This window comes from Peromyscus maniculatus, chromosome 11 (genome assembly GCF_049852395.1).
Source record: "Peromyscus maniculatus bairdii isolate BWxNUB_F1_BW_parent chromosome 11, HU_Pman_BW_mat_3.1, whole genome shotgun sequence".
Lineage (NCBI taxonomy): Eukaryota > Metazoa > Chordata > Mammalia > Rodentia > Cricetidae > Peromyscus > Peromyscus maniculatus.
In genome coordinates this window covers 53281720-53305792 of record NC_134862.1, presented here as the reverse complement: position 1 = coordinate 53305792, position 24073 = coordinate 53281720, and the positions used below count along the sequence as shown (strand labels likewise).

At 41.5% G+C, this 24073-nt stretch overlaps 2 protein-coding genes across 3 annotated transcripts in view; one reads left to right on the top strand and one right to left on the bottom strand.

Annotated features, from left to right (window-relative positions):
• The window catches only part of Ro60 (Ro60, Y RNA binding protein), a 28901-nt gene extending 20908 nt beyond the window's left edge, over nucleotides 1-7993 (top strand). Inside the window, exon 9 of the mRNA XM_006975353.4 lies at nucleotides 850-7993. Within this exon, the coding sequence (XP_006975415.1) occupies nucleotides 850-1002 (153 nt within the window). The 3' untranslated portion in view covers nucleotides 1003-7993. The remainder of the gene's footprint in view (nucleotides 1-849) is intronic.
• A 4509-nt stretch (nucleotides 7994-12502) lies between these two features.
• Glrx2 (glutaredoxin 2) lies at nucleotides 12503-23303 on the bottom strand. 2 transcript variants are annotated; one of them, XM_076547574.1, is made up of 4 exons: nucleotides 22909-23303; nucleotides 19417-19480; nucleotides 14270-14446; nucleotides 12503-12774 (listed from the first exon to the last, which is right to left on the bottom strand). In XM_076547574.1, exons 2-4 carry the CDS (start codon nucleotides 19477-19479, stop codon nucleotides 12640-12642), a joined length of 375 nt encoding a protein of 124 aa, XP_076403689.1. In that variant the 5' UTR covers nucleotide 19480; nucleotides 22909-23303; the 3' UTR covers nucleotides 12503-12639. The 2 variants fall into 2 exon arrangements, with proteins under 2 accessions (XP_076403689.1, XP_006975411.1); XM_006975349.4 differs by lacking the exon at nucleotides 22909-23303 and adding an exon at nucleotides 22527-22701.
• Nucleotides 23304-24073: the final 770 nt, after the last annotated feature.

Below are 24073 nucleotides of genomic sequence, written 5' to 3'. Positions count from 1 at the left end.
CTGCAGTCACCTGCATCACACACAGCATATTAAAAATAAAGTCTTTAAACAAAAGAGTCTGAGACAGGAGTTCAAGACTAGCCTGGGCTACACTTATAGTGAGATCTTGTCACAAGAAAGAAAAGAAAGAGAGAGAAGGGCTGGGGATGTATTTCTGTTGGTATAGTAGTTGTCTACCATACGTGAGGCCCTAGGCTCAGTCTCCAGCACTGCATAAAACCAGGCGTGGTGCTATATACCTACAGTCTTAGCATTTGGAAGGAGAGGCACTAGAATCAGAAGTTCGGGTCATCCTCGGCTATATACCAAGTTTGGGGCCAGCCTGGGCTATGTGAAATCCTGTCTCAAGGAAAGTTTTATCAAACAAAATCATTCAATATATTTTTTCATAAGTTATTAAATATAGTGACTGACAAAATGAACCTTCATTGATTGTTTCTTCCTTAATATTTAGTTATGTGATTTTAGCTACATCTAGAGAGACTGGGATTATAGCTCAGTAGGTCAATGGTAGACTTCTTATCTAGTATACTCGAGGTCCTGATTTGATCCATAGCACAAAGAATAGGTAGGAAGAAGAAAGAGAAACAGAGATGGGAGGTAGAGCAGAGAGTCAGGGAGAGAATGAGGGCACAATTATAGTTCTGGAAGGCAAGATGTATTGTGTATATCAAAACTGTAAGCTAGACTTGGTACACACCTGTAATCCCAGCATTTGGTACGGTGAACCAGGGTTATGAGTTCTAGGCCAGCACAACAAAAAAAGGTCTTAATTTTTAAGGATTTTTTGTTTGTTTTTCTTGCATATACTTATATATGTATTTACTTTCCGGTATATTTTTCATACAGAAAATGGATATTCCTGCTAAATTGATTGTTTGTGGGATGACATCAAATGGCTTTACCATCGCAGACCCTGATGATAGAGGCATGTTGGATATGTGCGGCTTTGATACTTCAGCTCTGGATGTAATTCGAAATTTCACCTTGGATATAATTTAACGCTAAGTACCGGAGTGGCCTGAGGGGTCCACTGCTGCAGTGGACTTCACTGAGAAGTCACAGCCTCTTCCCGCTAAAGAAGTAGTGAGAAGTGTCGTCAGTGTGTGCATGGTGGAGATGACTGCCAAGAACAGGAAACGAGGGAAGGAAGGACAAACATGTCAAGCCCAAAGGTGCATGTACTCAGCTAGCTCTTGAGAAGTCTTCAGGATACTGTAGCTTTCTCTATAGCCAACCTCTTTTTGATAGAAACTGTAAAATAGTCACGTTTTACTCTGGGGAATCACACATTTGTACTTAACGCGGGGGAGATCCTAAAGTGTAAGTAGCCTCCCACGTCACTTTTTGAGAAGTGCTTGTTTTCTTAAATGTTTTCATTGGAAAAGGACAGTTTTGATAATGTCCAAATACTCTGAAGTGCACTAGACCATGTGACTGTGATGGAAATGAACCTCACAAAGTAAACCTTTCTACCAAGGGGTTTTAAAAAAAAAAAATACAAAGACACTTGGTAGAGCTAACTTATGAATGAGTTTTACAAATTCAGAGTTTTCTAAGATCATACGAACAACAGCTTTCTTATTCAATGAAAAAGATGTTTTATTTCAGGTGTTTTATTTGTACTTGTTAGAATTTGTTCATTTGGTCAAAACATGATGGAAGTCCCTAAGGGACTTGTTGAGTTTGTGTAGGCTGAGGAATTTGCTTTGTATCCTTGTAGTTACTGCCATAAGTGGAGACATACTTAATGATTCCCTCTGAGCAACAACTGTGTTTCATGCACTTAATGCTTTCCCGTTTTCATATTTGTAATGAAAACAAAATGTTTCACATACTTAAGTCCCCTCCATCCATAATCCTGATAGTTAACATTTAAAATCTCAACTGTAAAAACATAGCTTTTCCCATACCCCTAAAATACCTTTAACTAATTTTTATATTTTTCTAATATTAAGTTTATCTGTAGTATTTTATATTTTTGTCCACTATTCATCTTGTGTCTAATTTCTTTTTTGATAGAAATATAGAAAGCATAGAAATAATAAAGCAAGCTAGATCCTTCAAGTTCAAAGGCAATTTTAGAGTAGGCAACTGTCAACCCATCAGTCTATGTAGGAAATTTAAAAACATGTTTTGTACAAACTAAACTTCTTTTTCACCATATTAACATACATTCTTTTCTTGAGCAGTCATGTGTTTTCACTGGGGAGTTTATCTTGAAAAGGGCCTATTGAAAGGCCAGTAGCTTTTCTCTTGATTTTGTAATGGTATCTAAGGTAGTTTATACTGAAACTTTAATTTTTTTATGTATTCTTTAAGTATTAAAGGTTTACTAGGGGCTTATAAAGCCCTCTCACTTTATATGAAAAGTCAAAAACTATTAAGTGTAGGTTACATAACCTTTAATGTGTGTAGGGGGTGAAGTTTTTTATTTGGGGAGGAAAGGGTCTTTGCTATTGTGAGGATTTGTGTACATATTTTCTTCTCTTTCCCAAAAAAACTAGGCTCTGAGAAGAAGAAAATGTCCCCTTTGGATAGATTTGACGTATTAATGAGGTTGATATGTAGCTATTCCTTCAAGTCAGTAACAGTTCTTCAGTGTTATTAGCAAAGAGAGCATCACCTCCCACTCTCAACACCATCGCTTCTGATGCTGTTCCGGCTTTAATACAGTCACGTGTGGTTTCACATCTTTACTCCTGATGCATTCAAGTTTCGTATTCAAATTGAGTTTAAGGTTCAAAACCCTAAGAATTACTTACATGAGAGCTATTGACTTCTTTAAACCCAGGGTCTAGGTTTTAATATGATGTAACTTATTATGAAATGTTACAGGGAATATTATATAAATGCTCATTTCTTTTACTTCTGTGCTGTTTAGCTAGTGCTTTTAGGCAAGCAGAGTATGTCTAGGAGCAAATATTGACTCCGTCGAGGGAATCAGAGTAGCGGTGACTCTTCAATAGCATTTAGGTAGGCCTAATAAATAGGTTAAGAGTGAAGACAGAAGCCAGGTGTGGTGACAAAAGCCTTAGTCCTAGGCCTGGGGAGGCAGGGGCAGGTAGAACTGTAAGTTAGAGGCCAGCCTACTCTACATAGCAAGTTCCAAGCCACTGAGGGCTAAGTAGTGAGACCCTGTCTCAAAGAAAAAAAATTTTTTTTAAGAAAGAAAAAAGAAAAACAAAGGAAGACCTCTCTGAAAGCAATTTTATCTTCAAATCAGAGTGGAAAGAAATCTTAGATGGTTGGTTGGTTGGTTGGTTTGCTTGTTTGTTTGTTTGTTTGTTTGTTTGTTTGTTTGTTTGTGACAGGGTCTCTCTGCATAGTCCTGGCTGCCCTGAAGCTCACTCTGTAGCCCAGGCTGGCCTCGAACTCACAGAGATCCGCATGCCTCTGCCTTCCGAGTGCTGGGATTAAAGGCGTGCGCCACCATGCCCAGCATTAGGCTGGATGATTTTGGAGAGGGGCGACCTAAAAGGGTTTGCCTCTCTGCTTACCATTCTAGCTTTTCCTTTCTCATACATGGGAGTGCATTGCTTTAGCAAGAGGGACAGGAGAAATATGCAGAACTTTTACCTTATTTAGACATTAGGAATTGATAATATGCATGATTGCTTTAGGAAATTGTGACTATGTATGTTTTTTTTTTAATTTGGAATAACTCTCAAACACAATTATGTCTTAACAGCCTATGTTGCTATGTAATATAGCTCCATCGAAAGGCTTTTTTTTTTTTTAACCTCATTAAGCATAGGATATACTCGAGTGGTAAACAAGTCTTATTTTCCAAATTACCACCAGGGTTACTCTTAAGTAAATAGTATGAAAAAATACTGCTTTAAAAAACAATCTTAAGAAAAATAAACTTTATTTTCTAGATACTATGTAAATATTTCCAGGACTTCGTTGTTATTAATAAAACAGAGCAGTAATCTTTTCATCTCACCGTTTTTTATTAGTAGAAATTCCACTTATTGAAACTATTACTTAGTAACTGTTCTAAGAGTGTTAGGAATATGCTAGTGAGTAGAATGTGCCTCACCCTTTGGAGACTCTCTTGTTTTCTTCCATGTGTTGTGACATTACAGACAACCTGTTTAACAAGTGTGGTAAAATTTTACTCTCCTACAAATTAGCATATCTTATTCTTAGATCATAGAAGAGCCAGTAGCTTAATATCTACCTAAAATTGAAACCAGAAAAGAAGCTTTTCAATACAAGTTCAAACTTCATTTTTCATTATAAACACCAAGGTGTCACTATTCCCTGATAAAGAGAAAGAAGTGTACCCCAAGAAGAAATGAAAGCAAAGCTCATAATCAAAGTAACACCACGTTATCACTAACAAGCACTTGCTATATTAACCTATTTGAATCACAAGTCTGCAATTGATAATACACCATTGCCAGGTTGTTTCTCACTTTTCTAGACTTTGAAAAAAAAAAAATCATACCAGTGTAAATTTGAGAATATACCAATTAAGAACAATCTTTAGAAGCACAGAAAAGGTACATCTAAGCAAGAAATGAAGGCTAACTCATTGTGAGTCCTTGGAGTTATTTTCTTGTGACCTCAAGATATTGTCCCAGGGCAGGCAAGATGTCTTTGTGAGTAAAGACACTTGCCACCAAGCCTGATGAATTGTGCTCAGTCCCTGGACCCCACATGGTAGGAGAAGAGAAACAAGTCCTGCAAGTTGTCATCTGACCACATTTTGCCATGGAATTTGTACATGTGCATGTGTGTGTAAAAGTGGAGAGGGGGAAAAAAAGATACTGCAACAGATTTGGTGGCTGTGTGGTATGCTTGTGGTAAAGGTAACTCAAAATGAGAAAACTAGTCTTGGATTCGCTTGGTTTTGTTAAGGTACACATTGTCCTCTTGGAGAAATGTCATACATCCATAAGGAAGGATCAGAAAAGATGAGAGTTTCTGCAGTGAAATGAGCCAGTATTAACTCTGAATTGACTTTGTTTTCCTGATACTTGCTCCCTAATCTCTTAGTTCATGGAAGATTATTTCATGTACATTTTTCTCCTTTGCAAGTCTTCTCACATTTTTGTTTTTGTTTTTTTCAGTTTTATACAATTGGGTAATAAATTGCATGACCAGAAAGTCATCCACATTGAGGTTTGGGGTCACTCTCTTGCAGATTGTTTTTTATTTTATATACATTTAAGAACATATTTTTCAGAGATGGGGAGATGGCTCAGCAGTTAAGAGCACTGGCTGTTCTATTAGAGGACCCGGGTTCAATTCCCAGCATCTACATGGCTGTTCACAACTGTTTGTAACTCCAAGTTTGGGGAATCTTATCCCATCACACAGACATACAGGCAGGCAAAACACAAATGCACATAAAAAATAAAAATAAATTAAAAATAATAATAAAATATCTTTCCAAATAACTAAAGTAGTACCTGGATTGATACATTCCCCAAATCAAGGGAGAGAATACCTTTATAGATATTCCAGAAATTTTATGGCCATTCAATAAGATCAGTTGTTCAAAATCTGTTTGTAATTATTGATAAACGTTGAGAAGTGTTATACCATATAAGCAATCTAATAATTGACAATTTCAGAAAGTGACACCTGCATCCTCTTAGTTCTATCCTTATAGACTCCAGATTTACAAAGTCTTTCCAGTGAGTGTCCATGCACACATACACATACGCTGAGCTTATACTATGAAAAGCCTTGTAATTACTTATATTGGCATTCAGTATCTTTCTAATTGGTAATTGTCTTCATCTTTGAAAAAAAATCACTGTGAACTTTAACATTAATTCTAAAATATTTTTCATATAAAAAACTAGTAATGTAGCCAAGTGTAGTGCCTGAATAAAATAACAAATGACACACTTTTTCCTCCATCCTAAAAATAAGATATATTAGAAAAATTGAAAGGAAGATCTGCAGGATTCTGTTTCTGAATTGTGATTATCTCCAGTGAGCATTTGTAAATAGAATGAAGATACACAAAAGCTATTTCTGATCCTAGAGATTTTTGCCTTTCTACTTTATTTATCCCAACCTTTAATCATCTTAACTTTGTGAACACAAGTGAATTTTAATTTTAAACTGTTTGAACTTCTGTACCTTTCATAAGTTAGCAGAATCTGGATTTGAAAAAAGAAAAACTAATTATCTTCATTTCTGCTGGTTTCACTTTATGTTTGGATTATTAAAAGTAATGGGTTAACATCCTATTTACTTTGTGTAAATGGTAAATTATATCAATGAAAACGTTGCATTGAAACTTTTGTCTAAGTGACTGCCTTGCCTTTGTTGAAACGTAAACTCAAACCCCAGTATGACTGAATTAGATTTTGAAACATAGTGCATGAATATTAAAGAAGAAAACAGTTCTTGTTGCACTGTTCTAAATAGACTATATATTTGGTACGGTTGGCCGAATAGCTTTGTAATTAAGTTGAATTATAATTTTCTTATTGCAAACTTAATAATGAAGAATTCTCCAAAGGAATGAGATGTATGAAGTTGTATTTAAAAGAACTAGAGCAGGAGTGTTACAATCTATCTCTAAACTATCCATTTGTTTAATTATAATTACATTCATTTCATAATTGGCCGACTGATGGATCTTTCAGGTATCCAAAATAATGTCTGCATGAAATAAATTATAGTTATATAAGAGCCTTAAAGTGGTTAAAAAAATGACTCTTTGACTGCCTTAATATGTGACTAGCTCTTCTTACCAGACATACTAGTTTCTTTAGGGTCTGCTAATTAAGTAATGCCTTAATAGTGTTCTAATGTTTCTGAAGAATAGAACTTACAGGGTCTTCTAGAGCTTTTTAATTTTACATAATGAATTGAAATTTAACTGTTAGGTATTAAACCTGATTGTACATTAATATTTTAAACATGAAAAGAATAATCTGGCTGTGCTGATGTGTGATAAATACATGACTGCAACATCAGTATATTTATGGTTACTTAAGGTTTTTTATTGTTTTGTATAACCAGTTATTCAGAAGCTGGATTTCCTGACCATAACATGACCTCCAAGGACCATGTTGCATATTTAACACTGAATGAAAAGTACAGTTGTATAGTTCCAAAGAAAACTGCTTTTTAAGAGAATTTTTTTTTGAGGCAAAAGGCAAATATTTTGGTTCAAGTCTATGAGCAAACTCATTTAGAGAAATGAATATAGTATTAAAACATTGAGACTTTTGCAATAAAAATAACAGGCCAGTGACTTGTGTCATTGAGTTCACATTTTGTGTTTGCTTTGCCTTTCAAACAGGAATATCTTATGAAACTGAAAGAGTGCTTTAAATTGTCATGCTGGTGCTCAAAGATATATTAAGCTTGATGTACAGCTAGCGTATTTCCAAGGAGCGGAGCCTGGAGAGGGCAAACAGGCCTTTCCAGGACTTTGGTTAACTGATGCTGTCAAGTCTTCCAAGTTTGCAGTGTAAATAATGTGTAACAATGTAACGTTGCTATTTTCTAATGAAAAACAGAGGAATGCTTCATTTATTACATTTATTTCATGACAAAAGTTTTCACCAATACTGGGATATCTTGACTTTCCTTCTAACCTTGCAAAATAACCTATGGCATACAAGTTGATTATCTCTTACCTGAAAGGCTTGGGGCCACAAGTATTTTAAGATTTTTTTTCAAATGTCAGAATTATTTGCATATGTATAATGCAATCCCTGGGATATTCTGTATGAACCTCATATATATCATAGGAAAGCAAATTTATCTTAATGGACTTGCATTTGACTGTGACTTGTCAACTGGTCTGATTAATGAACTTTCCATGTGGCATTATGTCAGCACTTTCAAGTTTCCAGTTCTGAAGCTTTTTAAAGTTTTGGATTTTCAGATTAAGGATGCTTAAATATGTCATTTCAGGTGTGGAGTGAGTGGGCACTACATGAACTGTTTGTCGCCGGTTTATTGTAGAAGTTGACAGGTGTACCAAATAAATTTTATGCATATCATATAACTGTCTTTTTAATCTTTTAAGAAGCATAAATTTTAAGGTTATAATATGCCTTCTATGTAAAACCCTGAAGCCATCTGTTACAATTCAAAAGATAAAAAAATTAGCTTTCTGTAATTAACATTGTCCTTCTGTCTCTAGCTGCATGTGCATAAGGTATGTGTAGTTTCAGATTCGTTTCCAACCAAGTTCCATCACAGGATCAAGAAGTTGGATTTTATCAAAGTACAAAGGGTTTTCAATCGTTAGTGTCTGAGTGTGTGTGAGGGATGGGGGAGTGCACGTTACAGCACATGGTTGGCGTTAGTCCTTTCCTTCACCTTTATGTGGGTTCCAGTCGGACTCAGGTCTTTAGGCTTGGCACAAACACCTTTACCTTTTGAAACTGGGCTTTGCTTTAAGTTCACATTACCCTTTTTACAGCCATATAGTATGGGAAGGAGAGTGGGAGAAGTCAATGTTATAGACATCAAAAGCCTGTATGGTGGTACACACCTGTAATCACACAAGTCTAAGATCAGACTGGCCAACAGAACAAGACCTTCAAAATAAAAAGCAACATTTTAGCCTGGAGTTTCCCCATCCCCCTAATGTCTTGGCTAGGCGGGTGAGGAACTTAGAAAACCCTGAGAGGTACAGAAGAACCCCACACACTGTAATTAAGAGTAGCCTTTGCCTGTCAAGTCGACTACAACTGAAATCAACTACAGCCCAAGCAGCTGGGCATGTCTGTGGGGATTTTCTTATTGAATCATTTAAATAGAAAGACCCACCCTAAATCTGGGCCACACCTTCTGGAAGCAGTCCACATAAAAGGACATAGGACATACACTAGGAAAGCTTTTGCGTTTTGCTTGCTCACTCTCACTAGCAAATTCATCTGTCTTGCTGCTGAAGCATTCTTTTGATGGCAGTAGAACCTACTTCTTTGGGATTCCAACACACACTGAAAACCATCAACTCTACAGGAATCCTCTGAGACTCCCATCTAGCAGCAGACTGAAACTATTGAGATATCCAGTCTCTTGGACTGAAAAACTACCAGATTGTTGACCTATCATTTGGGGGAGAATACCTAGATCATAGCCTGTAAGCAACTCTAATAAATCTCTCTCTTATATGAGAGATTTGTTACTATCAATATATATTAAAATGTATTTTTAAATATGAAAAAAAAGAGTAGCCTTTGCATATTGTCTCCTCAATATTGAACTCCATTCCAGGTGACTCAGTCTCCATTTGTCAGTACATTCTAAAGACCAAAGGTTCCAACTGGTTGTCGTCTACCTGCTAAGTCACAGGGATTTAACATTTCCCTTGCTCTAATAAAGTACCAGTTAAGACATTAACTTAAAACCGGGCGGTGGTGGTGCATGCCTTTAATCCCAGCACTTGAGAGGCAAAGGCAGATGGATTTTAGTGAGTTCAAGGCCAGCCTGGTCTACAAAGTGAGTTCCAAGACAGCCAGGAATGTTACACAGAGAAAAAAAAAAAGAAACAAAGAAATTCACTTAGGTTTTACCGGTGTAAACTTGTGGTGCTGTCCTGGTCTCCTTTCCCCAAGCAGGCAGCAGAGAGAGTTCAAATTCAAGTTCTATGTTGACCTAGGTAATCATCTTCAGGGCAGCCGCTGACTTCGGTGCTTGCTTACATCTCTGGAAATGTACCCTGCTCCAGGATTTTTATAGATTCCCCTTCAGCTGCCACGACTTTAAAAACCAGCTTAGCCACGCATCAAAAAGAATGTGTACATGTGTTAGTATTGGAGATCGAACCAGGGACCTTGCACATGCTGGGTGCCATTTTCCACTAAGCACCATAACTCCCAAAGAAAAAAGTTAAATATTGTATCCTTTAGGCTGAGCAATAGCTCCGTAGGTAAAGGGCCCTTGTTGCACAAGCCTAATAACTGGACTTCTAGCCCTGGACCCTGTTACGGTGGAAGGAGAGAACTGACTCCAGAGTTGTTCTGACCTCCACACACATGCAGCCCTCCCCCCAACACACACAAGCTGTGTCGTGTGTGTGTGTGTGTTATTTTTGGTTTTTTGAGACAGGGTTTCTCTGTGTAGCTTTGATGCCTTTCCTGGATCTCATCTCGCTCTGTAGCCCAGGCTGGCCTCGAACTCACAGAGATCCACCTGGCTCTGCCTCCCGAGTACTGGAATTAAAGGTGTGCTCCACCACCGCCCAGTGTGTGTGTGTGTGTGTGTGTGTGTGTGTGTGTGTGTGTGTGTGTGTGTGTGTGTTTCTAAGCTGTATCCAGCATTTCCTTATTCTTGGTGCAGTCGTGCATAAGACTGCACATTGTCCATGGGAGAGCAAGCCCACATATGTGCAAGTCAGGAGCAACTTTCAGGAGCCCTTTCTCTTCCCACTGTGGGTCCCAGAGGCTGAACTCAGATCATCAGCCTTGCTTGGTGAGTACTTTGGCCCACTGAGCCACCTTACACTCAGACTCCGAAGCAAAGACTTTCTTGTTACAGACTCTTTTCATCTGCTGTGAGGTGAGGCGAGAGCCTGTCACCTCTGAGCATCTGTCAATGAGTAGAGTCCTGGTTTGCAAATTAATTCCTTTGGATGCAATGCTAGACCCCAAGAAGTAACCTTGTTCTTTTTTGTTGTTGTTGTTTGTTTTGTTTTTAAGTCATTGAGAATAAAATTCAGAACACTTTCTAGGTAAGCACTGGAAGAGTTTATTTCTTTTTAAAATAAAATTATAAATGATAAGACAGCCTGTTACCGTCGATGTTTTTGATCCTTCTGCTGATATGGCTTATCTTAAAACAAGTACCACTCATGCTCTGTTTTCCACAAGTCTAAGAAGAACTAATGAAACATTCTTCATAAGGATTAGTTGTATAGTTCAGTGGTAAGGTACCGGCCTAGCATTCAGGCCCTAGGTCGGAGTCAGGTTACCACAAGAAAGTTCTTCAAAGTCAAGTACCAGATAATCACCTGGTCAGTATAGCTATGCACCTAAGTAACCTGCCTCTGACCTTATACCTAAATATAATTAATAAAAGCGACAGTGACAGTTTTTACCTTCCTCATGCATAACAAACTTTCTCTACTCTCTAACATGAGTTTTACAACAGCAAAAATAAAAAATTTCTCAGGATATAATGCAAAATGAAGGAATAAAAATATGCCATTCTTTTCCTACCAACATTACAACTTAAGTGAACTATCAGGAAAGAACAGTCTTAACTTCTCGCTGTGTCAAGGTATCCAAATGTTTGAAATCCATGTAGGAAAGATCACTGACAGCAGGCCACTGTCTTCCTCAAAACTCCCCTTGATTCCTGAGCCATCTTGACCAGAAAGCTGAAGCCCTCACTCTGGAAGTCCACTTCTGCCAGGTTAGAAAATAGTAAGATAACATTCAGGTGACTTTAGGGGCACTCTCCTCCATCTGTACGGCTGAAACAATACCAGAGACTAATTAGTGAAGAAGAGATTTACTTGTTAGAGTTCATAGGCTGGGAAGCTTGAGATGAGATTCCGGCAGCGACATCTAGTGACGATTTCTTGCTACAGCAGGACACTGCAGGGAGAGGAAGGCTAAGAGCATGGGTGTGAGAGGTAAGGGGGACAAACTTTTATTAAGAACCACCTTCTGTGATAACTAAATCTTTAATACAGCTCTAACCAATCTGCCCTCATGATCAACCACTTTTTAAAGGCTTCACCTCTTACCATATCATGATGTAATCATGCATGTCCAACACATGAAGTCTGTGATGAGGAGCATTCGAACCACAGCAAGGACCTTTTGTCTAAATTCTAATACCCTGGGTTCCCTTAAACATTTCCAGGCTGGGCATGGTGGCTCAGCATTTAATCCAAGCTTGGGAAACAGGCAGGAGGAATGATGGGAGTTTGAGGCCAGCCTGGGCTACAGACTGACCCTGTTGTCTCATCTCCCACCTCTGCCCCCCCACCAAAAAACAATTCCCAATAGCTGTTACCCATTCTGAAAGGTAGAACATTCCAACTGACAGCATGACCAAATACATTTCTGAACTGTTCGAAAAGTTCATCCTCACTCTTTGCCTTCTGTCAATATATGTGTATATATATATATATATATATATATATATATATATATATATATATATTTTTTTTTTTTTTTTCTTTATCCCTGTAACCATGAAGTCATTAGCAGTTTGGTTTCCCAACTATAAACTTCATTCCATCCTACGTATTTAATATGTCTCTGATGATCTACAATATAACAAGGAAGGCTGTCCTGCTATGGTATCCCAGCCTACGGCACATCTACACCACTTTAAATGTTAGAGAAATCACACATCAGTCCTCAGTCCTGACAGCCAGTGAATGTCAGTTAATGCCCGCACACTAAAGGGAGTAAGAATTTCAAGGGCTTCCTTCCTCTTCATTGTAAAATTCATGAATAAATCCCTAATAACCATTCTGGACTCTGGATGTAACCCCACCCCTTCAGTTTTACAGACCATCCCATGCTCAAAACACTGGCCAGGAGGAGGATTTATTTATTGGCAATTTATTGTCCATTATTTGAAGGTGTCTTTAGGAAGGAAGTACACACACTTAAAACATCCTCGAACAATTAGAGAGCGGGATTGCGTTAACTAACATTTCACTGGCCCCGGGGAACGGCCACGTCACTCCACGGCTTTCCTCTTGCTCTTCTGTAGGTTACACTGAAGAACCAGCGGCAGCAATTTCCCTTCTCTGTGAAGCCTGTGAGTGTCAGTGGCCCCTCCGATGAACGTGCCGTTGACAAACACTCTTGGGACCTGGGGAGCAAGCCCAAGTTAAATGAGGCCTCGTTACAAGGGTCACAACCAGCCCAACTCTGGAGAGAGATGAGGAAAAGTAACTTTCCCAAAACTGCAATAGTAGAAGAGGTAGGGTTCAAATGCAAGACAATCTGATTCTAAAGCCTTCCTCCCACACACCACGCCCATTTAAAAAGAGCCAGCCACGAGGTGCAGCCGGGTCAGCCTGCCCTTCCGAGGAGGCCTCAGTCAGAAAGCTTCAGCTTTTCCCTTCATCTGTCTCTTTCTTTAGGCCAGATCCTAAGTGCACTTTTTTTCTGATACCTGGAGCTTCCCTGCTTTCTCTACAGCCTCCTTCCCTACCATGTATGGCTGTTTGTCTCCGAGTGTGACCTCTGTGCCGGTTTAAGCAGCACGCGAGGTTTCCTTTCCTCCTCCATTCTGCTCCAGGCAACTCCTGGGGTTTGCAGCATGCCTGACCCAGGAGCAAAACACTGTCCTTGGGCAGAAAGGGAGGGAGGATGGAAGGGAAGGGAGAGCTAGGTAAATATTAATAATGTTTATGTGATTGCTTTCTACATGTTTCCCAGTGCCTTCTACAAACCTTTAAACAAGAAGTGGCAACATTGAGTGCTTTTCGGACTATTCATATCATGAAAAAAATATATATATACGAACTTCCGGAGGCTGGAGCAGTGAGCACTGAACACAGACAAGCACAGGGGGCAGCAGGCTGAGCCTGGTCTGCACTGTCCAAGAGGTCGAGGATCATATTACCCTCAGCGACCTCCAAACGGACCTTAATATTCCACCGGCAAGCACTCAGGACACCATGAGCTGCCTCATCCCTCCTCCCTCTGTCTCTCTCTCTCTCTCTGTCTCTCTGTCTCTGTGTGTGTGTGTGTGTGTGTGTGTGTGTGTGTGTGTGTAAGCCCTTGAAAACAGTGTAGTTCTGGGGCAGGCATGGATGAAGGCATGTCATTGTCAACCTGCGGCAAGAAGCAGCAGCAAGGTTGCAGCTGCTGCTGTGTGACTTGAGCAGCCAAATCAGTAAGGTTGTCTGTGCTGGTGCCAATGCTGTGGATCGTACTGGAGCTTTTTAGAGCCTTTGTTCTGGATCAGAATTCTGTTTATCCATAATTCGGGGTAAATAAAGTCTTTTGATTTGGGATCCTTATGTTAGCCACAAGAGCTCTCTCTCTCTCTCTCTCTCTCTCTCTCTCTCTCTCTCTCTCTCTCTCTCTCCTCTCTCTCTCTCTCTCTCTCTCTCTCACACACACACACACACACACACACACACACACACACACACACGGCAAACATAACTATTAAAATGAACTATGCAGTTTCCTATTCTATGAGCCCGGTTTCTTTGTAGATCCGCCATGTCTTTATCGACGTGAGATCCATAGAAAAGCCAGGTTTGATCTTTCTAGCAGGGAAGTCTAGTGTCCGGGGCCTGGCATGTCACCAGCTCATCACCAGGGGCAGCAGGGCTGAGGGGTACACTCACAGTTCTTCCTCCAGTCATCTTATGAAGAGCATCCTGAAACTGGCTGCCATATTCCATCATATCCAATTCCACAACTTTATAGTTGACATTCATGTCATGGAAAAGCTTTTTGGCCATTGAACAGTAAGAACAGGATGTTTTTGAGAAAATCACCACACAATTGTTAGAAATCGTTTCCTGAAATCAAAAATAAACAAAACATTCTCATTTTAGATATTACCTTTTGGAATGCAATCATAATTAGTGGAAGGAGTGTGATTTGGGAGTGTAGGGCACAACTCTGTGCTCCAACTAAGTTCCTATCATCTATCTGTGGTATCTATAGACTGAGGATATAATTCATTCCAAAAGCTGGCCATTAGAAACAAAAAAGTAGGGTGCTGGAGAGATGACTCAGCAGTTAAGAGCACTGGCAGCTCATCCTAGAGGTCCTGAGTTCAATTCCCAGCAACCACATGGTGGTTTACAACTATCTGTAATGAGATCTGGTGCCCTCTTCTGGCCTGCAGGCAAACATACAGGTAGAACACTATATACATAATAAATAAATCTTTAAAAAGGAAAAGAAACAAAAAATATGAAAATAGTGCTTGAGAGCAGTACGAGTGATATCCAGTTCTTATACCACAAACATTCCTGTATATTCTCGACATCATAAATTAATTCCAACTTCACCATAATCTTAATATAGGTCCATCTTATATTAACTAAACTGCACAGGTGAAGAAACTGAGGTACAGGGAAGATAAGTAACTTAACTTTCTGTCCTTGATTAATAAGAAGATATGAGAGTCCAGGTAAATCCAGCCCTACGGTCCAGATACTTAATCTCTATTGTACTTCTCAAATGTTTCAAAGTATTCAGAAGGCATTTACTACTGATGACTTTCAATTGCAAGGAAAGAATGTGTCATTTCTCCTTAAAATGCACAGCTTTCCCCAGGTGTGGACAATAGTTCACTCCCCAGTTTCCATACAGTAAAACCTATAATGGTAAATTACACTTGCCAGCTGATCCTGGAAAAGCTACTTCCAGAAAAGCTTGTTCAGTGGTTTGAAGCTGACGTCATAAGCAAGTTTCAAAATGACTCTGTGACTGCAACTAGGGTTGTACTGTTCTCTAGGTCTTTACCATAGTGCCCAGGCTTTGGTAAGTGCACAGCCTGTGAAGTTTTCTTTTGTTCTTTACTTTTTTTTTTTTTTTTTTTTTTTTGGTTTTTCGAGACAGGGTTTCCCTGTGTAGCTTTGCGCCTTTCCTGGGACTCACTTGGTAGCCCAGGCTGGCCTCGAACTCACAGAGATCCGCCCGGCTCTGCCTCCCGAGTGCTGGGATTAAAGGCGTGCGCCACCACCGCCCGGCTGTTCTTTACTTCTAAACACTGGGATGAAATGAGTTCAGCAGACAGCACTGGCATCCATACAGGTTTCCAATGGACAAGTCTGGCACCTGAGCACCGACCTGGGTGGTTCTTGTATGGCCCAGCATCATCGGTGACTTCAAGATGAAGACAAAGACACAGAGTGCAACACCCAGACACAGTGCTTCAGAACATATACTCACCTTTAGGGGCCAAAAGTGTCCTGAGTCATACCCTAGATGTGGGCAGGTTGATCTATTTCACATTCTTTCTCCTGCTCACTAAAATTTAACGTTCTGTCACAGGGAGGTCAACTATACAAGATAACACACTGCACTAATGAATCCGTTCTACAGATAACAAAACAGGCTGACTGCTGTGGGATAATGCTTTTGTACACTGGTTTAATAAAATGCTGATTGGCCAGTAGCCAGGCAGGAAGTATAGGCAGGATAAGCAGACAAGGAGAACTCTGGGAAGAGGAAGGCTGAGTCAGGAGATACCAGCCAGGGAGCAGCATGTAATGGCACACAGGTAAAGCCATGGAACACGTGGCGACATAGAGATTAACAGAAATGGGCTGAGTTCAAGTGTAAGAGCTAGTCAGTAGTAAGCCTGAGCTAATGGCCAAGCAATTATAATTAATATAAGCTTCTGTGTGATTATTTTGTAAGCAGCTGTGGGGGCCGTGGGGCTGGGCAGGGTCGGAGAAAACTTCAGCTTCAGCTGACAGGTTCATTGCACGTTCCTGAAACTCCACATCACACCCAAAGCCAGGAAGTTTCCACCACGCCATCCAGGTTAGAGGCACGCTGAGCCTCTCATTTAGACTTAAGGAGTGCTCCCATGGCACACGCTGAGTGCTCCCATGGCACAGAGCACTAATGAAGGGATTCCAAAGTGAGTGGACCTCAGGATGACAGTGCCAGGGCGTTCGCAGACACTCCTCATTCTCTCCCAGGCTCGTCCTTCCTAAATGTTTCATGGTGCTGTCTTCATATTTTAAAATAGAGAATGCCCCACACAAGAAGTTTCTGACATTGCTGCTGTATATTCAAAAGGTAGTGAGGCTAGCCAAAACGAACTCAGCTTCCCTGTGTGTGTTGCTGGGGAGCAAAGCCCAGGACCCTGCATACGCTAGGCTGATGCTCTACCACTGAGCTACACCTCCATCCAAAGCAGTAACAAAATGTATGCAGAAGACAGTGAAGAAGACAGAGGTATGCCTCATGGGCTGGAAGAGAAGAAAAATATATGGATAAGAGGAATGGGGGGGGGGTGTTTAGAAAGAGGAATCTCAGATATATTGTCTAAAGGAGCCTTGAATTTTCTCTCCTCTTGCTTCTGCTTCCCAAGTGCTAGGATGCCAGGCAAATGACGCCACATCCGGCTTAACACAAATTTTCTGAGGCAGAATTAATAAGGATCAGCAGTGAGAGAATGAAGAAAGCAAAAAAATACAGCCATGTCTAGCATCCCTAAGAAAAAGTAGGTTCTCTATTGGGGCAGAAAGCTGTTAAATACTTGCCCATGCCAAAGCCGCACGGTAACCCTGGCTCTGAACTGCTGACTCTGAGGGATCAACAGTGGACTTAGAACAGGCATGATGAAAAAACAAAACAATAAAAACTCCAAACTCATAGGTGCATGTCATTAGGAATAAATACACTTCAGAAAAAGGAAGATGGCGAGAGCACAGTTTTGAAAAGTTGCTTACTGTGGTGTGAAATCTTTTCTGGAATAAGATAGTTTGACCACTGCCATGGGTGTCATTCAAAATACAAAATAGGGGGCTGGAGAGATGGCTCACCGGTTAAGAGCACTGACTGCTCTTCCAAAGGTCCTGAGTTCAATTCCCAGCAACCACATGGTAGCTCACAGCCATCTGTAATGAGATCTGGTGCCCTTTTCTGGCCAGAAGGGATATGTGCAGATAGAACACTGTATACATAATAAATAAATAAATCTTTAAGAAAAATACAAAATAGGACTTGGAAACTTTATTGTGATGACCCCATATATGACGTATGTGATCATCTACTCCTTCTCCTCCCTGATGTGAGGAACACCTTCGAAGCAGGGGTGATAGAGCCTTTCAGGAATACATTTCAACAGAAGGTCTGGGGCTATGGGCAGAAGGCGCTTGCAACTGTTGCTAACACTGCTTCCTACTTTGAGCAAGAGCACACGACTCCAGTCAGCAAGGCGCTGGTGAGACACATGCAGGCTTCCTGATCACATGGCATACTGCCTTCCACCAGGCTGCACTAAGTTGCCAAAGATGAAAGTCCAGGATCCAAAAAGAAATCTTGGCTACTTAAGCAAATGTTATAGTCCTTTTTCTATCTTAGAGAAGTAGTTGTCATAAAGGTCTAGAAACAGGTCATTTCCCACCATTTTTCTTGCTTTTGGCTTAACAGTGTTCATAATTAGCACCGAACCCTTGATTAAGATAAGTTTATGGAACCTCCGGCTGTAACTCTAGACTTCTGTGAGTTCCGTAGTTCTTCAGCTGTGCTTACAAGTGTTAGGGATATGTATATATTTTAGTTTAGTTTCCCCAAATAGAAGCACTGCCCGTTAGAGATGAGTTGGACTTACTGATAAAATTTTATGTTTGATTTTTATATAACAAGTTACAAAATACATTTTTGTGTAAAATAAAATAAAAACTTATAAAAAAAAAAAAAAGGAATAAATTTTAGCCAGGCCTGACAGGACAGACCTGGAATCCCAGCTAGTTTTGTAGAAGTCAAGACAATACTGCAGGTTCGAGAGTAGCCCTGATGGGGGCTGGAGTGATGGCTCAGTGGTTAAGAGCACTGACTGCCCTTCCAGAGGATCTGGGTTCAATTCCCAGCACCCACATGGCAGCTCACAACAGTCCCAGGGGACCTGATACCCATGGCAAAACACCAATGCACATAAAATGAAAATAGCCAGGCAGTGGTGCCGCACGCCTTTAACCCCAGCACTCGGGAGGCAGAGCCAGGCGGATCTCTGTGAGTTCGAGGCCAGCCTGGACTACCAAGTGAGTTCCAGGAAAGGCGCAAAGCTACACAGAGAAACCCTGTTTCGAAAAACCAAATAAATAAAATGAAAATTAAAAAAAAAAAAAAAAAAAACAAAGAGTAGCCTGAGTTAGAGCAGTTTACAGTTAGCCTAGGCAACTCAGGGAGACCTTCCCTCAAAAAAAAAAAAAAAAAAGTGAAAAGATAAACAGAGGCAGCTTGGTGGTAGAAATGTGTCTAGCAATTCAGGACAACCTAGATACAATCTCCAGTAGAGATAAAACAAAAGGGGGGAGGGTCTAGAGAGACGGCTCTACAGGTCAGCGTGCTCACCACACAAACACGAGGACCTGAGTGCAGATCCCAGCATCCACGTCAAAAGCCATCTGTGGCCACACACATACCTGTAACTGTAGCACTGGGAGGGGAGGGCGAGAGGGAGGGCAGAGACAGAACGGGGGGGGGCTCAGTTACCATCAACTCCAGGCTCCGTGAGAGAGACTCTCTCAAAGGAATAAGGCGGATAACACAGATAACAATAGAACAGGACACTGGACACAGCCATGTTTATAACACACACACACACAAACTACACTCTCACACAAAAAGAATAAACAATAAACCAAAAAAAAATGATACAGGACTTGTCACAAGGATAATTTTGAGAGCAATTGATAAACGTATTAATTTAGTGACGTATTTTCCAAACTATGTTAAGTCTGGACACAGTGTGTTAAATGTATGAGACATTTCTTCCTCCATCGCCCCCATCACTCACTTGGATCTGGTTCACAGGAGTAGTTGCTGACTTCCCCACAGAGGAGGATGTGCTGTTTCCCATCCTAAAACAAAGGAAAAGACCAGCCCAGTTAATGAAGTGACCCTCTTTCACATGGGTTCCAGTGGAAACCCACCTTAAGTACAAATAGGTCCCAATACACAAAGCGGGGGTGGGGGTGGGAAGCTTTATCAGTACACAATACCAGTCCACAAAGTACCAACAGGACCCATGTGCTTATCTAAGTAGCCTTTCAATAAACTTTACCTGATAAAACCAATCTCTATGTCTAAAGTTCAGTACAGTCTTATTCATAAGCAAATTCATAATCACCAAATACCAGATATTCTGCCCTAATGAAGGCCTGACCACCGGCAATAAAATGTTTGGGATTTCTTCTGAAAACATACAAAATGGGGGTGGGGGGGGCCTAGAGAAACAACTCAGCAGTTAAGAGTCTGCTCTTGCAGGAGACCCAGGCCAGAACCCACATCAACCTCGCTCATAACCAACTATGTATATATCTATCTTTAGGAGATCTGGCGCCCTCTTCTGGTCTCTTCGAGCATGCGCACCTGTGGCATACACACAAAATAACAACTTTTTAAAAATATACAAAAACTTTTGAGGACACTGTAAAGCCAAGAACCCACAAAGCCTAAGGGAATAAAGGTTTTCAATGCATTAATCTATAGTTCCCAACTTCTCAATCCACAAGTAGGAAAAAGAATCACTCCCACTCACAGGGGTTTGTGAAGATGAAATGAGCTGGCATACACAGAAAAGCAAAACCGTATCCTACACACGGTAAATGTCAGTAATACTTGACATGACCATTAGCTCCTGATTATGGGGACCTCAGCATTTGTTGTCCAAAGCCTAGAGCTTAGAAAAAGTATTTGAGTCAGGTGTGCTGGCGTCCACCTTTGATCCCAGCACTTGGAAGGCAGAGGCAGGCCTGGCTTATACAGTGAGTTCCAGAACAGCCAGGACTATGTAAAGAGATCCTGTCTCAAATAAATAAATACAAAATATCCATTGGACAGGGATATTTTTCAAAACACCGGCCAGTGAATCATCAAGTCTTTCTGTTGATCCTACAATGCTTTTCCCTCCTTCTCTTCTTTTTCTTGATAAGCTAGCAAGGCCTGACAACACTCTTGGAGCAAATTAGACATGGTGTGCACTAACAATCTCTCCAAAAGGCGGGTGCTACAAAGGAGAACTGCTCAAATATCTAAGGATTAAGGGTAAGATAAAGAATTTAAAGTTCAAATGGTTTTTAATATCTTTTTTGTTTATTTGTTTTTCAAAACAGGGTTTCTCTGTAGCCCAGGCTGGCCAGATTCACTGGCCACCGCCTCCCAAGTGCTGGCATTAAAGGCGTGTGCCATCACACCTAGCTTCAAATGGTTTTTTAAAATATATTTTTGTTGTGGGATTTTTGTTTGTTTGTTTATTTGTTTGTTTGTTTGTTTTGAGACAGGGTCTCTCTCTATGTAGACCAGGCTGACTTGGAACTCAGAGATCTTCATGCCTCTGCCTCCCAATGCTGGGATTAAAGGTGTGCATCACCATGCCCAGTTTAAAAACATACTTATAATTAAAGAAAAAAAAATTCCCCTCCGTAAAAGCAGTTCATTCCTTATGGGTATATTTATAGAAACTTTAATTGTGTTAAGTATAAAAGCTATTTTAAATTTAAAAAGTAAAGGACCCTGTCAACGCATGCCTTAAATCATAGTATGAAGTTTCAGTCCTGTTTCTGAGGGAATCCCCATGAAATGGCCTTTTCCACTGCACATTGCTCATGGATGATGAATTTTTTTACTCTACGTGGTCGCCCTGGAAAGCTTCAAATAAGCTGCAACAAGCATCCCGTCCCATTACAGCAAAGATGAGTTAGAGACAGGACTCACTGCAACCAAATGTGCGTTTGTCATCATTGTTCCTTGTTCTCCAAGAGATCAACCAGAAACCACTCAAACAAAAGCACTTCTGCGCTTATACCAGATACAGAGAGGGGAGAACCAAGCGAAAAGCTTGGAAGACTGTACCCTGCTTTGGAGGAGGCAGCTTTGAGAGGGAAAAAAAAAAGCTGCTGAGTTTGTGAAGTCCAAAGTAGTAGGGGAACTAGGTGGCCTTGGCCTGGAGGAGCGCTGGATGGCATCAACCCAGTCTGTGTGGGTTTTCAACTCCGGAAACAAGTGGGTTTTTTTGTTTTGTTTTATTTTGTTTTGTTTTGTTTTTCATCTCTAATCTAGCATTTACCTCCTCCTCCAACCTATGCAGCATTTACAGCGGATGAACTTTTTCTAAGAAAATGAGAGGGCCAAGGTACGTTCTGAAATCTTATTCCTTTCCCTGCCAAAGGAAAAAGTTCCAAAAAGGTCCCCCCTACCTTTCTTGAGGCAGGCCCATCAATTTCTAGTTGAGCTTTCCTATTAAGGAAAGGGGCAGGTACAGAGTAAACGCACCATAAACACTCCACCTCAACCTTGGTAAAGCACCAACTAGTCATGCTCCATTTACGGAACACCTACTAAGGTGGTAGATGGGCAAAGCAGGATACATATACTCCGACATATCCAATAGGAAACAGTTCTAAGGACCTGTCAAAGAGTTAACATCACGTGATTGGCGCTTTCAGAAAGGAAGTCTCTGGAAGACAGTGGAGGACTGGATGCTCTGTCGCAGACGCTGAGATGTCTTGAGAGCCGCCTAGGCCAAAGCTGGTGTGCCGGCCCAGGGTATGCCAACGAGGGAAACCAAGGATAGCAACACTCCCATCAAACCAGAAACCACATCTACAGGACGCCAGAGTTATTAGCTGCAAAGCTTTGGCCATTTAGAAGCAACAGTCATATTTACTTCCCGCAACAGGACAGCAAAGACATTTACCATCAAAATAAGAGCGGCTGGTTAGATAAGTTCCCACAGCAGGGAATATCTTTTTCAGGGTCGCCCACGTCTACACCGTGCCCAAAACCACCCCCTGTGTATGTGAAGCTCCAACTAGGGGGTCTGGTGTGTGTATGTGTCCCCCAAACCCGGCTCGGGCTCCCCGAAGCAGGGTCCCACGGGCCAGGCAGGCCCAGCCCGCCGCGTACCCCGAGCCCGCAGCTCCCGCCGCGCTGCGCCGCCAAGCCAAGCTGCTCCCGCTCGCCACCAGCCACCTCCCCGCCGAAACCGCGCGGCTCCAGGACATGGCCAAGCGTCCCGACGGCAGCCGCGGGCAGAGCAGCGGGCGAGCGCGACCACGATGCCGGGAGCCCGCCCCTCCGGAGGCCTCGCCCCGCCCCGCCGGGCTGCCCGCGCCACCGCCGGGCTCCGGGCGCCACCGTGCTGCCTGGCTTCCCGCTCCCGCGCGCCCCCGAGCCTGCGCGCCCCGGAGCCCGCGCGCCCCCGGAGCCCGCGCGCCCCCGGAGCCCGCGCGCCCCCGGAGCCGGCGGCAGGTTCTCCTCCTCCGCCGCCGAGAAGCCAGGCGCTCACCTGCCCGCCGAGTTCTTCCGATCTCTGCCGAGTTCTCCCGAGCCCCGCACTCCGGCATTCGGGGTTTAAAAAAAAAAAAAAAAGAAAAGGCTCTGCGGAGAACCAGAAGAAAAAAGTTCTCCCCGCAGGGTGGTGCCCGCGTGTTCACCTGAGGGTGGTAGCTCAGTCACCGCCTCCTGTCCTGTCGGACAGGTTTGTGATGCGAAAGGAGGGCCGGAATGTCATCTTAAAATTAAGTTATTGATCAGGAGTCCGTGGGGAGGATGGATTTTACACTCAGAAAGTGAAAGACGAAGGCCATCCGATGTTGAACAAGATGGTGTTTTCTTAAAATAAACTGAAATTAGGAAACGAACTAGCCCAGAGGTATTTCATCATGGCTTTGACAGCCATGACTGCCACAGCTACGATGCCAAAACTGCCCAAGCCACTCAGTGATGGTAATAATACCCTTTGTGCGGCTCTTGACAAATGCAGGAGAGCCGGTCGTTAGTTTTATTTACTGAGGACACTGAAATTGTTAAAGGCACAGGTCAAATGGGCTGTCTAAAAGTATGACAATTGTTGGAATTAGCCATATCTTTATTGAACCGTCATGCTGAACACAAAGTTAAGATTCACTTGGCCAAGGAACAAAATTAGAACTTCTGTTTACCATTGTTTATGATGGTCTGTAGTTCATTAATTCATAAAAGAATAAAAAGTTAGTTGCAAAAACAAAGAGCTCCCAAGGGCATAACGTGTTTTTCCTTAAGTCCAAATTTACCTTTAAAATTAAAGTTTGCTATCCATAATTTTAGAGTTTTTATTTTACCGAGAGATAGCTACTTAAGAAAGTTGCTGTGTTTTTTTGTTTTGAAGTAGGACTTTTGAAGTAAGATTTCACCTCTTGTCTCAAGCGAAACAATGTGTTACAACATAATTACCCTCCCCTTTCTCTCCAGAGATACACTGTTTAGCCCCAAGTTGCCTTCAAATTTGTCATTCTTCTGCTGTCTCCATCTCTAAAATGCTGGAACAACACGCACCATCATGCCTCTTGCACAACTTAATATACTATAGATGGGATTTTTAGGGGGCAATTGCTCTTTTAAAAAAATCTCAGAATGAGACAGGTGGTGGTGGTGGTGGTGGCGGCGGCGGCGGCGGCGGCGGCGGCGGCGGC